Source organism: Cnephaeus nilssonii (assembly GCF_951640355.1).
Source record: "Cnephaeus nilssonii genome assembly, chromosome: 7".
Taxonomy (NCBI): Eukaryota; Metazoa; Chordata; class Mammalia; order Chiroptera; family Vespertilionidae; genus Cnephaeus; species Cnephaeus nilssonii.
In genome coordinates, this window is record NC_137078.1 from 100,558,626 (window position 1) to 100,574,584 (window position 15,959).

The 15,959-nt window shown below is 65.6% G+C and overlaps 1 protein-coding gene across 6 annotated transcripts in view; it reads right to left on the minus strand.

The window, feature by feature from the left end:
• ESPN (espin) overlaps positions 1-15,959 on the minus strand; it is a 29,266-nt gene extending 13,307 nt beyond the window's left edge. For all 6 annotated transcript variants that reach the window (XM_079777287.1, XM_079777286.1, XM_079777282.1 and 3 more), the window contains exons 1-6: positions 15,500-15,959; positions 12,309-12,502; positions 4,564-4,750; positions 4,246-4,428; positions 3,969-4,100; positions 1,386-1,587 (exon numbers count right to left, since the gene is read on the minus strand). In XM_079777287.1, the coding sequence (XP_079633413.1) occupies positions 1,386-1,587; positions 3,969-4,100; positions 4,246-4,428; positions 4,564-4,750; positions 12,309-12,502; positions 15,500-15,793 (1,192 nt within the window). In that variant the 5' untranslated portion in view covers positions 15,794-15,959. The remainder of the gene's footprint in view (positions 1-1,385; positions 1,588-3,968; positions 4,101-4,245; positions 4,429-4,563; positions 4,751-12,308; positions 12,503-15,499) is intronic.

Genomic DNA, 15,959 nt, shown 5'->3' on the forward strand with positions numbered 1-15,959 from the left:
TGGCGGGGGGGGGGAGGGGGGGGCTGGGTTTGCGAGTTGGCAGAGGGGCTGTCCGCAGGGCTGAGACCCTCTACTGTCCACAAGCAACTTGCCAAGTGGGTAGTGGACCTCAGGGGTGCAGCCCAGCGTGGCCCCGCCCTGGTGCTGGCCCTGCCCTCCCACAGCCCTGCACCTGCCGGGGAAAGGCCACACCTCATGGACCTCACCCGGGTTTGGGGTGGGAGCCCCGGGGCTTTGGGCTCCAGCTGTGCCCGTGCACTGAGCCACCTGGAGGGGGAGGGCTGCTTTCCAGGCAGATCTGGCAGGGCAGGTGGCAGGGATACGGATGCCACACCCAGTCTTTTCAGGGTGCCCGCCATCCCTGCAGCCACCACCTGGTGGCACGAAGCAGGCATGGCAAGTGGAGGTCCCCGTGCTCAGGGTGTGGTCAGCATGTGTGCGTGCGCGTCTGGCTTCTGCGTGAGCGTTTGTGCATGTTGTGTGATAGTGCGTGAGTCACAGGCTTTGTGTTTATGAATGTGCTGTGTTAGGCTGTGGACGTGGGGTGTGTGTGAGCACATCGAGGGTATAGAATGGAGAGCTGTGTGCCTGTGTGTAGTGTAGGCATGTGTGTATGTCTGCACAGCTCAATATGTGGTTGTGCACTCATATCTGTATGTGTGCAACACACATACAAGTGTGCACTCTTTTAAAAAATATATATTTTATTGATTTTTTACAGAGAGGAAGGGAGGAGGATAGAGAGTTAGGAACATCACATTGATCAGCTGCTTCCTGCACACTCCCTACTGGGGATGTGCCTGCAACCAAGGTACATGCCCTTGACCGGAATCGGACCTGGGACCCTTCAGTCCGCAGGCTGATGCTCTATCCACTGAGCCAAACTGGTCAGGGCACAAGTGTGCACTCTTTTTAAAAAATATATTTTTTATTGATTTCAGAAAGGAAGGGGGAGGGAGAGAGAGGGAAACATCAATGATGTGAGAGTCATTGATCAGCTGCCTCCTGCACGCCCCCAACTGGGGATCAAGTCCGCAACCCGGGCATGTGCCCTTGACCAGAATCGAACCCGGGACCCTTCAGTCCGCAGGCCGACGCTCTATCCACTGAGCCACACCAGCTAGGGCACAAGTGTGCACTCGTGAGTGTGTAAGTTCTGGGGACAGTTTGTGCATGTGTGAGTAAGGATTTTATATCGTGTGCGAGGTGCATGTGCAAACGTGTGGATATACATGTATGTTGTGATGGGGACACACAAACACGAGTGTCTGTCGTTCACCAGAACCAGCACCCTCTCCTGGTGGCCTGGGCCGCCTCCAGTTAGCTGTGGGCAGAGTTGGCCCAGGGCTGCTCCCCCTCCTCCCTCCTCCCATCGGTCCACTCACCGCGCGGGGGGCGCCGGCCCTTGATGCTGGACTGGCTGGATGAGCAGGAGTCGTAGTTGGAGAGGGTGCTGGTGGGCGAGCTGAGGTCGAAGTTCAGCGGCTGGACCGACGCGGTGGTGTTGGGCGAGGACATGCCCGAGTCGGGCTGCTTGGCCTCCAGCTCGGCGGAGGGGTCCCGGGACAGCACGCGGTGCTCCACACTCTGGCCGAGGAGCGGAGGCGTGAGGGCAGCCAGCCCCGAGGCCAGGAGCTCGGGGCAGGGTCTGCTCAGAGCCCTCGCTGTGTGACGTTGGCTGAGCCACTGCCCTTTCTGGGCTAAGATTCAAGCCCCGCCCCCAGCAGCAGGACCTGGGTTCCTGGGAAACTCCCACTCCTGGCCCCTCCCTGCTCAGGAGGGTTGAGAGGCTGAGGGAAGGGGGGGCCCTGGGTGCACCCCAAGGGGAGAGCCACAGGGCAGCCGCCTTCTTCCTCCTCAATGGGCAGAGGGCCTGGGCTCCAGTGCATCTCCGGGGCGGGGCCCAGGCTCTGCAGCTGGTGAGAGTGCTGGCAGCCGCTGGGGGCAGGGGAGGGGTGCGAGGGCCCACAGCTTGCAGGGAGGACTGATCCCCGTTACCTGGCCAGCAAGCCCTGTCTCCTGGCCCGACTGGGCAAATCCCAGCACCAGTCCCTGTCTCCAGACAGGGCCCTCGGGGAAAGAGAGGGGCCTGGGGTGGCCCAGCTGAGCTAGGCGGGCATCTGAAGCTGAGGCTTCCAAGCCAGCCACCCCCCACCCCTGTCCGTGCTCCGCCCCCACCTGCCCCTCCTGGCACGGGCGTGGGCTGGGGTGGGGGCCCTGCTTACGTTGCCCATGCTGCTCTGCTGCCGGAAGCCTGCTCGCTCGCTCGCTGCTTCTGCCCAGGCCTGCGCCTCCCTGCCCCATGCCCCGCCTGCCCGAGAAGTGTCACAGGCCCCCTGGGAGAGGAGGCAGGCCGGCACCAGGTAGCGGCTCTGCAGCCGCGCTCGTTGGCCTGTAATGAGGGGCTCTGGGGCCTGTTGGCCTTTTCTGGGCCAGCGTCCTCTGCGGCTGGGATCTGCCACCGCCATCGCTGGGCCCACCTGAGTGAGGGGCCCGGGCCCCACACCCCCCACACTTCAGGGGGCATCCCTGCTGCCTACCCCGGGAGCCAAGGGGAACCACAGGAGCTGAACGGGGCAGCTGAAGATGCCCTTTTCTTGGCTGACAGCAGAGGGCACTGGGAGCGCCAGGCCTGACCCCACGGGTAACAGGTTCGGGACACGGGCTCTGCGGCCTGGGGTGCTGACTTCAAATGTCACCTCCTCCACTTACTGGCTGCTGACTTTGGGCAAGTAACTTCTCTCTCTTTTGGCCGAGTTCCTCCATCTGGAAACGGGGAAACAGTACTGCCCGCCCATTAGGTTGTAAAATGATGCTCAAAGTGAGTGAAGGGGCACGGTGGCCAGGAAGAGCCACGCATCAGCTGTTAGTCTGCCACGGGGATGACTGAGGTTACCCCGAAGCACCGGGCAGGGGCCTGCCGGCGGCAGGTGCGAGGAGCGGTCCCGGGTGCTCACGGAGCAGCTGCTGTCGGGAGCGGACATGGGGCTCTGCCAGCCAGACTCCCGGTGGGAGGAGTTCCCGGCGCCCAAAGGCCACCGTGTTTGCCCTGCTTAGCTGCCGGGGCAGGGAGCGCTGCTCGCCGGCCCGCTCGCCCTCTGCGCGGCCCTTTCCCGGGGAGACGCCTCCTCAGGTCCAGTTCATCTCTGATCCTGGGCCTTGTGGCGCTCCCGAGTCCCCAGGACCAAGTGGCCCCAAGAAAGGGCAGTGGCTTAGCCAAGGTCACACAGGTAGGGGGCCACCCCCTCCCTCCGGCAGCCCCTCCCGGGCCAGGCTGCCCTGGAAGCTGGTCAGCGCCCTTGTGATGGCCCCTCTCCCCTCCCTCTTGTCCCAAAGCAGCCATGGCGCCGGCTGACACAGAAGCCACCACACGGCGCCCGGGTCCCGGTGGGTTACTTGCCGGCCGTGGAACCAGGCTGAAGTAATTTACAAAGAACAGCACAGGTTTCTAGCTCCGAAGCAGCTCACTGTGAGCGAGCATGCAGTGGAGTGGTCCGGAGGTGGCTCTCGGCCCGGCCACTGGGCTCCACCACTTAACACTGTGTGAGCTTGGGCCTCCCCGAGACTCAGTTTACCCTGAAATGGGCACACGAACACTCCCTGCCTCAGAGGACGGTGGCGAGAGTGACATGAGCGATCCACGCGGGCTGTGGCCAGCTGAATGAACTGAGCTGCCCCACGCGAATGTGTCCTGTGATTTCTCCCAGCCTTCGCCCGTGTCGGGACGACCCCGGTCCTCCTTCTCTTGACCTTTTTGCCTCCACGCCCCACTCCTCAATGACCAGTGGTCCCGGCTGATTAGTCAGGTGGGGAAATGGAGGGGGCCCTGACTCCCCGTGTGACCTCAGGCAAGGGCCTTCGCGTCCCTGCACTCCAGCTTCCTCGGTGCTAACAGGGTTCACAAAACCTACCTGTAGGGGGCGCGAGGGGGTCTGGGGTGAGAGACCGGGGAGCAGGGCCAGGCGTACCAGGTTCTCCACGGTGCGCAGGTAGCGGGTGCAGTGGCTGTGGCCATTGTAGTCGGAGAGGTCAGCGGGCGTGTATCCGTCGCGGTCGCGGACGTCCAGCTCCGCGCCGTTCACCACCAGGATCTGGCAGCACTGCAGGGGCACGCAGGGGGCACCCCCGCCGCTAGCCCGCGCCCCGCGCCCCGCACCCCGCGCCGGCCGGGGCTGTGCTGAGCGCGCGGCGCCGGCAGAGGGCGCCCCCCCCCCGCCCCAGGTCCCGCCCCGGCCCCGGCCTCACCTCCAGCTCCCCGTTCTCGGCGGCGTCGTGCAGCGGGGTCCCGCCCCACAGGTCGGCCGAGATCTCGCCGCCGTGCAGCAGGAGCCAGCTGAGCACCTTGGCGTGGCCGCGGCTCGCCGCGAAGTGCATGGCCGTGGCGCCGTCCTTGTCCTGCTCCGACAGGCTCACGTCGGTGCAGCTCACCTGGGCGGGAGGGGGCGGGGACAGAGGGGCGGGGGCTGGGCGCAGGCCCTGACTGGTCCCGCCCCGTCCCCAAGGCCCCGCCCCACCCCGCTCAGGCCCCGCCCCCAGGCCCCGCCCCCCGGGCCCGGAGCTCACCAGCCACACGATGACCGGGCTGTGGCCCATCTGTGCCGCCGCGTGCAGCGGGGTCATGCCGTCGTGGGCGCTCGTGTGCGGGTCCGCGCCGCACTCCTGCACCAGGTACTGCGTCACCTCCAGGTGGCCCTCCTGGCACGCCAGGTACAGGGGCGTGGCACCGTTCTTGGTTTGGGCATTCACTCCCCTGCGAACAGGAAGCACCCACGGAGGCTCTCAGCACCCGCCCCCTGCGAGGCCTTCTCAAGACCCTCGTCCCTTCCGGGGACCCTGGGGGGCCTAGTCACTAGGCCGCGCTGTTCCTGGCTCCCTCTGGGCTCAGACCTGTGCCAGCCGCCCTCAGGGGCCCCTCTGGCTTGCCCCTCCTCCCCCAGCCCTTCCTTCCTATAATACACCTGGGACTGAGCTCGGCCCTGCCCACGGCGAATAGCCCACCCCTTACCAAGGCCTGACCGGGCCTCTCCCTCCCTACCAGCCACACTGACCCACTGTCCCTGTAAGCCCCGTACCTACTGCCTGCTCCCTCCCTACAGAATGTCCTTTCCTCCTCCTTGCCCTTTAAGACTCAGGACAAATCCCTCCTCCATGAGGCCTGCCTTGATTCTCCCAGGCAGGGCAGACCGTTCTCACCGCTGTGCCCCATACTGCCCTGGCCCCGCTCCGTGGACACCTGTCTTGCCTGGTTGAACGTAACTGATTTTGGCCCCTGCCTCCCCCGAAGGTTGAGTTCCCAGAGAACAGAAAGATAGGGTTGCCAGGTAAACACAGAATGCCCAGTTAAGTCTGAACATCAGATAAACAACAAATCATTAATATATATATATATATATATATATATATATATATATATATATATGGCCCTGGCTGGTTTGACTCAATGGATAGAGTGTCCGCCTGTGGAGTGAAGGGTCCCGGGTTCAATTCTGGTCAAGGGCACATGCCTGGGTTGTGGGCTCGATCCCCAGTAGGGGACGTGCAGGAGGCTGCCAATCGATGATTCTCTCTCATCATTGATGTTTCTATCTCTCTCTCCCTCTCCCTTCCTCTCTGAAATCAATAAAAAAAATATTTAAAAATAAAAATTGTAAGTGTATCCAAAATATTGTATGAGGTATACTTATACTAAAACTTGGTTTGTTGTTCATCTGAAAAGAACATTCGTTTGGATCTCCTGGTGGTTAACCTGGCAACCCTCTGGATGGCCCGGTCCACTGAGCACTTCCCGGGCGCTGTGCTATGAAGTCAGCAGGCAGGCTCTCACGGAACGCCCTGAGGGCCGATGCGTTCCCATCGGCAGAGGGGCAGCTGAGGCTGAGGCTGTGACAGGCCTGAGGTCACACAGCTGTACGTGGCGTGTGAGTGAGGTCACATCTGTGCGATGCGGCCCCTGGTGCACAGTAGGCACACAGGGAGTGGAGAGAGGGCATTCCCTGGGGCCTTGCCTGCACCTGTCTCTGCCCCTCAGCTCCCACAGAGGGTCCTTACTGGGGGACAGGGAACTCGCCCCACGAGCTGGAGCGCCGCTGGGAACAGGGGAGCCGGCAGGGCCACTGGCTGACCCTCAGTTTTTCTGAGTTCTCAGTGGGTCCTGGACAGCCCAGGGTGCAGTTACCGGAGTTGGGCACTAGGTGGAACCACAATCTAGGCCCAGACCCAGGAGCTGCCCACCAGCAGCCCCAGTGATTCTCAGCTCAGGGGAGGTGCTGTGCCCTAGTATGCTGAGCCCCAGGAAGAGCAGTTCTCCCCCCATCTGTCCACTCACTTCATCAAACCCATGCCCCCCCCCCTCCATCCATACCCTCCCTGCCCCGTCCAATCCCCAGCCCCTCTGCCCATTAACACAGGCACCAGGCCACCTGCTCCTCTTCCATCGGCCCATCTCTCCCCATCCTGTCACCGCCAACATGGCTTGGCCCCTCCCTCTCACTCCCCCCACCAACGCCCAGCCGATGTCTTCCTCCCTGTCCCTAACCCCCTGCCTCTGTCTACTTCCCTGACCCCTGACCCCAGGGCACTCCTTCCTCCTGGTGTGGGCTGTCCGCCCTAGACACAGAGCTGCCCCTGGCTGGGGCTGATGCTGAGCCAGCACTTCACACATTTGGGGAGCAGCAGGGACCAGGCCTGATTGCCCTCCGTCACCCCACAGCATCGGGGTCGAGCGGTGCCCACGAGCCGACACGGCACACACGGCGACAGAGACCCATGCCTCGCCTCGGCGACACACTGGCCCGAGGCCACTGGCCTCCACGCCCCAGTGCCAGCGTCGCCCCCACACACGCATTCACATGCTGGTGCGTCAGTAACAGCCCGTTTAATATTTCATGACCGACACTCAGTGGCCTGAATTATTCACCCCGTCACCAAGGCACAGCGAGTGCTGGGGTCCTGGGCGTGGAAGGCTGCAGGGGGCCCCCACCCCGGGCCCACGGGACTCTCCCTGGGGATACCGGAGGCACATACACAGCTCGGGGCGCCAGACCTGCCAGGAGCCCTGCCCTCCCAGCAACCCCCGCTTGGCAGGTATCCATGACCCGGGGGTGCCCAACCGGCCCGAGAAGGCCCGAGAAGCTGGAACGGAGCAGGACCCAGGCAGGAGGGGGCGGTCGTGCCCTCGGCCTCCTGCCTGGCCACTGGCTGGCGCTCTCGGCCGGAGTCCCGGGCGCACAGTGAGTGCTCAGGAAACGCTCGACGCGTCCCCGTTGCTGTTAGCCCTTCAGCCTCTGCGCTCAGGGTCCCCGCTCGGAGGCACAGCTCCAGCCTGGGAGACCCCAGCACACAGGCAGGTTCGCTGCTGGGCCAGGGTGGCCGAGGGGGTCCTAGCCTTGTTACCCTCTTCTGCCTCAGCCCGCAGGCCAGGATGGGCCCCCTCGTGCTATAAAAGTCTGCACGAGCGTAAGGAGATAAAGGATGAACTGAGATGGAGAGATGGGTTTCTAATGGGAGGAGCAATGATCATCATTGATAACAGTGGTAGCAGGTACCGTTTATTGAGTGATTTCTCTGTTCCAAGCACTGTGACGAGCATGACCCACACTCTCTCATCTTGTCCTTGTAAAGTGACCTCAGGAGGTAGGTGTTAGCATTGTTCCCCTTTTACAGATGGGGAAAGTGAGGCTAAGGGCACTCAATGGGAGAGAGGCGGAGAAGGACCTGGGTGTGGGAGGGACCTGGCTGAGCCCTCCAGGCTGCGCCAAGGTCTGGCCTCTTGTGTGTTGGCTTCTCAAAGCCATCGTGCTGTGGAGGCGGCATCCAACCCATCCAACCGGGAGCCCTCAGCACCCGCCTGGTGCCATGTTGCATTTCAGGCCCCGCCTCCCTGTGTCCCCGGGGGGTGCGCTGCTGGCTGGGGGCATCCAGGCCTCACCAAGCAGGAGTCACTGCCTAGAGGGGTGGGGCGGGGTCTCAGGGGACACCCTGATCCAGCCCATCAAGTTCTAGCCTCAGGGACAACCTGCGGCGGGGACCCCCCTCCCAGCCCCTGCCCTTTGCCCTGGCCTCTGCTCACCCCCTGACTCTGCAGCTCACTGCACAGGGCCCATGAGTTCTTTACCCTCTGAGCCTCAGTTTCCACATATGGCAAGTGGGCGAGATAACTGTCTGGCCTCTCCATGCCTCTTGCGAGAGAACAGAAGAGCAAGCTTTGCAACGTTGTGTTTCCTGAGGGGAGGGTGACCTGCCATCCCCTCGCCCGCCCGCTGGGCCACGCTACCAAGCCTGGAGGTGTTCCCATCCTCACGTGACGTGGCCACTGCCTAACGGTGCCCCTCCCCCAACACCTGCCTGCCTCACCTCCAAATGTTGGGGTGCCCCAGGGCCTCCTTTCTAAGTGCACTCTCCCTGGTGAGGCCATCTACTTCCCAGGCTCCAAGGCAGCTGGGTGGGCACTGGCCCTGGGGCGCGTCTCTCTCCAGCTGGCACCTGGAGTCTGCACCCTCCCCACCTCTGCCCACTCCTGAGCCTGTGCATGGGCCAGGCGGCTTGACCTCCACATGCTGAGAGCCGGACGACAGCTGGATGCCAGACTCCTTACCCAGTTAACAAAAACGCACAGTGTCAGGCGCTGGACACAGGATGGGGAGACGAGGTCTGCTCTCATTGGCGGGAGGCAGACACAGGGGCGCACAGGGATGCACAATGCAATGCCGGGCCAGGGAGGGTGCCGGGGGTGAGGCGGGAAGACGGGGAGGGGGTGTGTGTCCTGGGGCGCGTTACAGTTTGAAGGCGCTCAAGGCAGGCCGCACTGAGAGGGAGAGGAGCAGAGGCCTGAGGAGGGCGGGGCGCTGTGGGGAAGAGCTCTGAGTGGAGGGAACAGCCAGGGCGAAGGCCGCAGGGTGCTGGCCTGTGGGAGCAGAGCAGGCGATGGGAGAGCAGCTGGCGGGGAGGGTGGACCAGAGTGAGGGTCGCTGGGCCGTGTAAGGAAGCGGCTTCCCCGTCAGTGATGGGGAGACTGATGGGTCCCCAAAGGTGTGCTGAGCTGGGCAGGAAGAGGGCCGGGCCAGGGCGGGGCGAGCCGCCGGGCTCCAGATCTCACGGCTTGGACCAGGCGTTGCTGGTGGAGGTGGAGGCTGTCCGCACTGAGAGGGGTCCCCCTATTTCACCAGGTCCCTCCTTTCTCAGAGCCTCCAGCTGGGTCAGGGTCCCCAACGTGGATGTGCCAGCCCAGGCTCCACCCAGGCCTTGCTGCCCAGGGACCTCAGCAAGCACTGGGGTAGCCCTGGGCGTGGTAACAGAAAAAAGGAACTCTCACTGCCTGTGGCAGACATAGGCCCAGGCAGAGCCTCTACCTTCGAAGGGGGAGCAAGACAGTCCCTGGGGTCCTTGAGGGGTGAGCAGCTCGGCTCCCTGCTCAAGAAGGGGGGCTGCCTGAACCCCTCCAGCGGGGCTGTGGAAGCAGCCAGGAGTCCCCGGGTGACAGAACAGAGAGGGGTGGCCAGGGCCGCCCAGTGAGCCAGGGGACCTCAGCAGGCAGCTGGCCACGAGACGCCTTTCTGTACCTGTCACTCCGTGAGGCACTTAGAAGTGTCCCTGGCACTTAGACTCCCGCTGAGCACAGCGTGGATGAGCCCCTCTGTAAAATGGGCTGATTACAGGGCCCCTGCCTGGGGTGCTTGGTGCCAGCTTCTGGGAGCCACTAGCCCATCCTGGCTCCTGGCCAGGCCACTTCCAATCTCTGACCCGGGCCCAGAGCCCACCCCCCAAGGTCCCAGCCTTGAAGTTCAGGTTCGGGGAGGGGGCCTGGCTGAGCCCGGTGGCTCCTGGGTCCCAGGACCCTCCGGGCAGGTGGTCAGGTGCCCTGAGGGCCCTGCTCCTCCCACTTCCCAGTCTGTCCCCACTGGTTCCCACCACCAGCCACTCATGCTCCTGGCCAGGAGGGACGACCCGGCCAGCCCCTGTCAGCCTCTGTGCCTCCAGCGTGGGGACCCCCTTTCTGCAGAGGGCTCAGAGGGAGGTTTCCCGGGGACAGCAGACCCCAAGGTCGCTGGGACCATTCCTTGGCCTCTGGGAGAATTTGACCAGTGGACTGGGATAGACTGGAGGAGGGGTGGGGGTGGGGGGGCAGGGTGTTCCTGGGGTCTCCAGCCCTTTCTGATGCCCCCTAATGCGGCCTGGCACTGGCTGGGCCCTCCCCGGACCCCTCCAGCCCTCCTGCTCCTCCGGAGCTCAGCACTGCCATGGCCCCAGGCATGCAGCTCCCGGGGTGGGATCGAGTTTCTCGCCGGGAGGGCTGGGAGCCCGCCCGCCCTCCCCCGCAGGGAGAGCTGAGCCCTCGTGAATAATTCACAGGCTCCACAGCAGCCAGGCTCACGGGTGGGCGGGCGCTGCGGCCTCCAGCCGGCTGCCTGGGCCCCTGATTGTGCCCTGCAGCCTGGAGCAGTCCCAGCCTCTCCCTCCCCCCCAGCTCCCTGCCGGGCTCCCCAGGCTGGGGGAGCAGGAGTCTCCATCCCCATAGGCCGCTGGGTGGCCACTGGTCTACACCTCCTCCCCTGGCAGTGCCCACCCAATTCCCGGCCACCCCTCCTGCCTTGAGCCCTGTCCGGCGACCACACAAAAGACAAAGCACCTCCTTATCAGCCAGGACACACGCTGGCGGGAGGGATAGAGCTGAGCCCTCTGTCACCTCCCTGAGATTCACGGTGGCCTGGGGGCTGGCAGCCATCAGTCCAGGCCACCTGGACGGAGCCCCACCCGCCAATCCCGGCCACACCTGCAGGGCCTGGGAGGGGTCAGTGTCCCCAAGGCTCCCAGCCCCCAGGCTGACCCATGGCACAGCCAGAGCCTCCCCCAGGCTCCTAGTGAGGAGGGGCTCAGCCTGGGGCTCCCCTGACCCAGGTCCTGAGGCAGGCAGGGCCCTCCCAGTTCACTGCTGGGCTAGGTTGGCATCAGCGCCACCCTGGCTTTTGGGGCCCGTTATGTGCGAGGGGGAGGCTGGTGGGTGCAGGAGGGTGGCCATAGCTGCCCCTCCCCTCCCAGGACCTCTGTGTCCTCGGGGGGGGGGGGGGAGGGAAAGAAGCATCGGAGTCGCCCAGGTGGGGGCCATGTCCCAGGGCTGGTTCCCCCCACCCCCGGGTGCTGACGGTGCCAGGCCGGGAGCCGTTCTCATGAGTCTCTGGGGCCTCCTGCTCTAAATCCCACCGCCTTCGACTTGGCCCGAACCCCAGCTGGTCCAGAAGCAGAGTTCACGCGACAGTGGTGCGGACCCGTGCCCACGTGGCCCCTGGCCCGAGGGCTCACCAGCTGGTCCCCCACTGACCAGACCAGGGAGCCTCCTGCTTGGCCAGGTCACTGCGCCCGGCCGGGCCTGAGGGCGCCCACACCCACGCCATTGCGCCTGGGCCCGAGGCGGCTGCTGCGGCCACCCTGCTCCCTGGTGGCCGGCGGCCCTGCGGGTGCCTCAGGAGTGAGCCGGGGATGACCCTCTCGCCTGGTGGCTGTCCTTAGGCGGGGTCCTCCGAGGCCGCTCACGTCCTAGGAGCCCACTGGGACTGACAGAGGTCACCCCACCTGTCAGGGCCCAGGGCCACGGGTGCCCCCCTCGGACCGTGTCTGGGTGGCTTTCCCCCAGGGCTCCTGTCTCCCCCAGTTGCTGAAGACCTGGCCCCCTTCCTCCCTAGGACCGCCCCCGCCTCCCCTGCTGGGCATTGAGCCCCATTCTTCCTCCTGCCCCACCCCGCCCCGGGGAGTCCCAGCCCACTGCTCAGGGGCTCCTCAGCCCAGCCACTCAGCAGAGGCCCCTGGGGTGTGGGACCCCAGCGCCTCAGTGTCGGGATTGGCTGAGGGGCCACAGGAAATGAGCAGCTGCTCTGTGGATGGCCTGGCGAGGGGGCTGGGGGCTGGGGGGTGGAGTCTGGGTGGGCAGCCCTCTCCCTCCACCTCTGGGTAAGTGCCATGGCTCCTCCCCCATCGCCTTCCTGACTGGGGCTCTTACCCGCCCCCCATTTATAACAGCCTTGCAAATGAGCACAGCAGCCAATGAGGCTGGGGCTGGAGGGAGCACCCTGCAGGCTGGGAGCACCCCGGGGAGCAGTGACCTTGGGCTGGATGCCCGGGCCTTGCAGGGCCTGGGGCACGTGGCAGGGAGCCTGCCAGGAGGGGGGACGCCCTGGCTGGGCAGGAGCTGCCTCTGGCCTGGCCCTCGGGCCCCAGGCGCGGCCACTCCCCCAGATGCCGGAGGGGGTGGCAAACTTCAAGCACCCGAGCCCCAGCGGCCCCACCCGAGACCGAGCCCCCGGGAGGGGCGTCCTTACTCAGGGTAGTGCCCGATGAGAAGCCTCAGGGAGGGGAAGTCTCCTTTGGCGGCGGCGTAGTGGACGGGCAGGGCGCCGGTGTCTGTGGCTGCGGTGGGATCCCCACCGCCGTGACGCAGCAGCCAGTCCACCACCTCGGGGTGGCCGAAGCGGGCAGCCAGGTGCAGGACTGTGGCACCAGAATTGTCTTTGTCCTGTGGAGGGAGGGTCCGTTAGTCCCACAGTCTTTTAAAAAATATATATATATTTTATTGATTTCAGAGAGGAAGGAAGAGAGAGAGAGAGAGAGAGAGAGAGAGAGAGAGAGAGGAAGGAAGAGAGAGAGAGAGAGAGAGGAAGGAAGAGAGGGAGAGAGAGAGAGAGAGGAAGGAAAAGAGAGAGAGAGAGAGAGACATCCATGATGAGAGAGAATCATGGATCGGCTGCCTCCTGCAAGTCCCCCACTGGGGATCGAGCCCACAACCTGGGCATGTGTCCTTGACCAGAATCGAACCTGGGACCTTTCAGTTCGCAGGCCAGTGCTCTATCCACTGAGCCGCACCGGCCAGGGCAGCCTCACAGTCTTGTCCTGCCCCATGTCTGGCTCAGGCCCTTCCCGCATCCCTCCGGCCATGGGGCGGCTCTGTCCTCGGGCACCTAGCGGTCCAAAGTGGCGCCAGGAAGCCATGCCCCGGGGGCTTTCTGAGAACTGCAGGCCATGACTGAGATGCCCGCACGGCGCGGGCTTTCAGGACGTGGCACCCTTGTCCCCGCACGCGCTCCAGGGTCTGGCCGAGACCCGTGCCTGGCGCCCAGGTGCTCAGGAACACGTGGGTGAGGGAGCGAGAGCTGCTGGGCCAGGGAGGTGGGCTGTTGGGGCTGCACCAGGTTGGCATCGGGATCAGGGGCACCTTCTGCATCCAACGCTTGCCCCCCCTCAGGTGTCACACGGGGAGGCTCTCCAGTTGGTGCCCCTCTAACAGCCCAATGTCAGCGGAGAGAACGGCCCCGCCTCCCAGCCCAGGCCCCGCCCAGCCCCCAGGCTGCCTTCTGGCCCTGTGGGGCAGTGGGCAGGGCCTGGGCAGTCAGCCGATGGTGGTAGCCCTCTCCCAGGCTCCCCGAGGGAGTGGGGCAATGGTCAGAAGTGCCCGTGTGTCCTCGTGAACATCCAGGTGTGTGCCTGCGTGGGAGGGGGTGGCAGGTGCTGCGCACGTGACTGGGTGAGGAGGACAATCCCCGAGACGCAGAGGCTGGCTGGCGGCTGGGAGGGTGCACCTGGGCTCTGGAACGGAGCGCGCTCCCAGCGCCAAGCACGTGGGACGACGGAGGGGAGAGGGCGCTGGGCTGGGCAGTAGTGAACCGTGGGCACGGTTTGCTAGAATCGGGGAAGCGGGGCCCCTCCGCCCAGGTGTGGGCACAGGTGGGCACAGGTGTGGCTGAGGCAGCGGGCGGAGAGGCTCCTGGGAGAAAGGTGAGCAGCAGCGAGGGGCTGGAGGGCATGGAGCCCAGGGTGGCTGGTAGTCCTGAGGCTGAGGGGCAGGCGCAGGTGGACTGGCTGTGGCCGGGAGGGGGGTGGGCAGTGAGGAAGGCAGAGGGGGCAGGAGTGAACCCCGGGAGTGGAGGGTGACCCTGAGACCCAGGCGGGACCAGTCTGGCCCAGTGTGTCCCTGGAGCCCGGGGGACAGGGCTGGCTAGTGGTGACTCAGGCAGGACCACGGTGACGTGTGCGCCGAGCCCAGCTCTCGAGAAAGGCCCTCGGCTCCTCCTGGCCGTGGGGGCCGGGGGCCTGCAGCTCCAGGGGGTCCTGTTGGCTCTGGCCTCTGGGGTGGGGGTAGCAGTTAGAAGAGGACCCGGGCTTAGGGGCTCTGGCCTGTCCCTGAAGCTCCGGCCTCGTGTGCTGTGGCCGGCACCCTAAATCTGCTTATCTCTCTGGGCTGAGCAGGGCCGGGATGGAGGTCGTCCTCCCCCACACTTCCGAGCCCAGATAAGCCGGGCACAAGGCCACCTGCCCTTCCGCCTCCCCTGCAGAGGCGAGGCAGGCTTCCGGCCAGGGCTGGACACCGGGGCCGGGAGGCACGCCACCTCCCCAAAGAGTGGGCAGGGACCGCGTGCCAGGAACTCTGATAACAGAGCCGGAGATAAGGCCGGGCCATCTCCCAGGAAGGGCGGAAGTGGGGGGGTGCCGTCCTGAGGGCAAAAGGGGGGCAGGGGTCTGGCCACCCCCAGGGCACAGCCCGCCAGCTCAGTGGCTTCTGCCTCTTCCACGTCCAGGGGACCCAGCGGTCTTGCCCACAGGTCTGGTTCCTCCCTCCGGCGGGCCCAGCGGCCAGAACGCCTTCCGGGCTCCGGACTCCAGCCTGAGACCCTCTGGGCGCTGGTGGCCTCTCCACCCTCACCTCCTCCCGACACTGGCCTTCCCGCTGCTCCTCCCAGGACGGCACGTGTGAGCCGGAGCTGGGCACTTCCTGTTCCTTGTGCGGGGTGGGACTGTCTGACCATCACCTGGCCACTTCCTCCTCCTCAGTCACCCCTCAGAGGGGCCTTCCGGGCCACCTCGCCCAACAGCTCCCCGAGGCGCTCCGTCGCGTGGCCCTGCAGTGCCTGGTGGTGCCTGGTTGACTCTTTAGCCTGTGGGTTTGCTGTGTGTTGCCCCGTAAACTGGCAGCTTCAGGGGGGCGGGAGCGCCCCTGAGCCCCCGGCCTCGTACCTGTTGGTGCTCTATGGCCAGCAGGAGAGTCACACCAGGGCCTGAGCGGCCTCCTCCCCCAGCTCAGAAGGAGCCAGGCTCCCACCAGCCGGGGACCAGAGACCAGGTGGGGCCTTGGAGACACCTGTCTCTCAGCCTGGAGTGGGCTGTAAGACGTGGCCCACCCCTCCAGACCTGGTGGGGGGCCCACCTGGGCTTATGATTCTGTGTCCAGGCCCTCGTGCACCCCCCCCCCCCCCCCGGCTCCCGGCCCCCTGAGTCATTGGTTTGCCCAGTCCCTCTGGTTCCCCACCACCTGGATGCTCACCCCGCAGCAGCCAAGACCTGACCGGCACCTGCCCTGGTGCTTACTAAACCCAGGAGCCACCTCACCCTGGCCCTGGGGAGGAGCTGGACGCAGGTTCAGTGGGGAGGTGCCAGCCCCACCCCCGCTGGAGCCTAGGGGGGCTCCAGGCCAGACTCTCTAGGGGAGGAAGCCTGGGCAGCCCGGGGCGCGAGCACCCACCTGCACCCTGCAGCCGCCCTGCGAGAGCAGCCACTGCAGGCAGGCGAGGTGGCCGGTGGCGGCGGCGTCGTGGGCCGGGGTGGCGCCGTTCCGCGCGCGGGCCGCGGCGGGCAGGGCGGCCTCCTCCACCAGGAAGCGCAGGCAGTGCAGCTTGCCGGCGCGGGCCGCGTGGTGCACGGGCAGGGCGTCCAGCGGGTCCCGCAGCGAGGGCCCCAGGCGGCCGGCGGCGTGCAGGGCCTTCAGCACGTCCAGCTCGCCCTGCCGCGCCGCCTGCAGCGCCTGCTCCAGGGCCATCGCGCCGCCCGCAGCGCCGCGCCCCGCGCTCAGCGCGCTCCCCGGGGCGCCATGCGCCTGTCCTGGGGCGCCGGGAGAGGCCGTGGCGCGGCCGTCGGGGGCCCAGCAGGTGGGAGGCGGAGCGGCTGCCGGCCCGACTCCTGCTCCGCAGTCCCTCGCGCGCTCC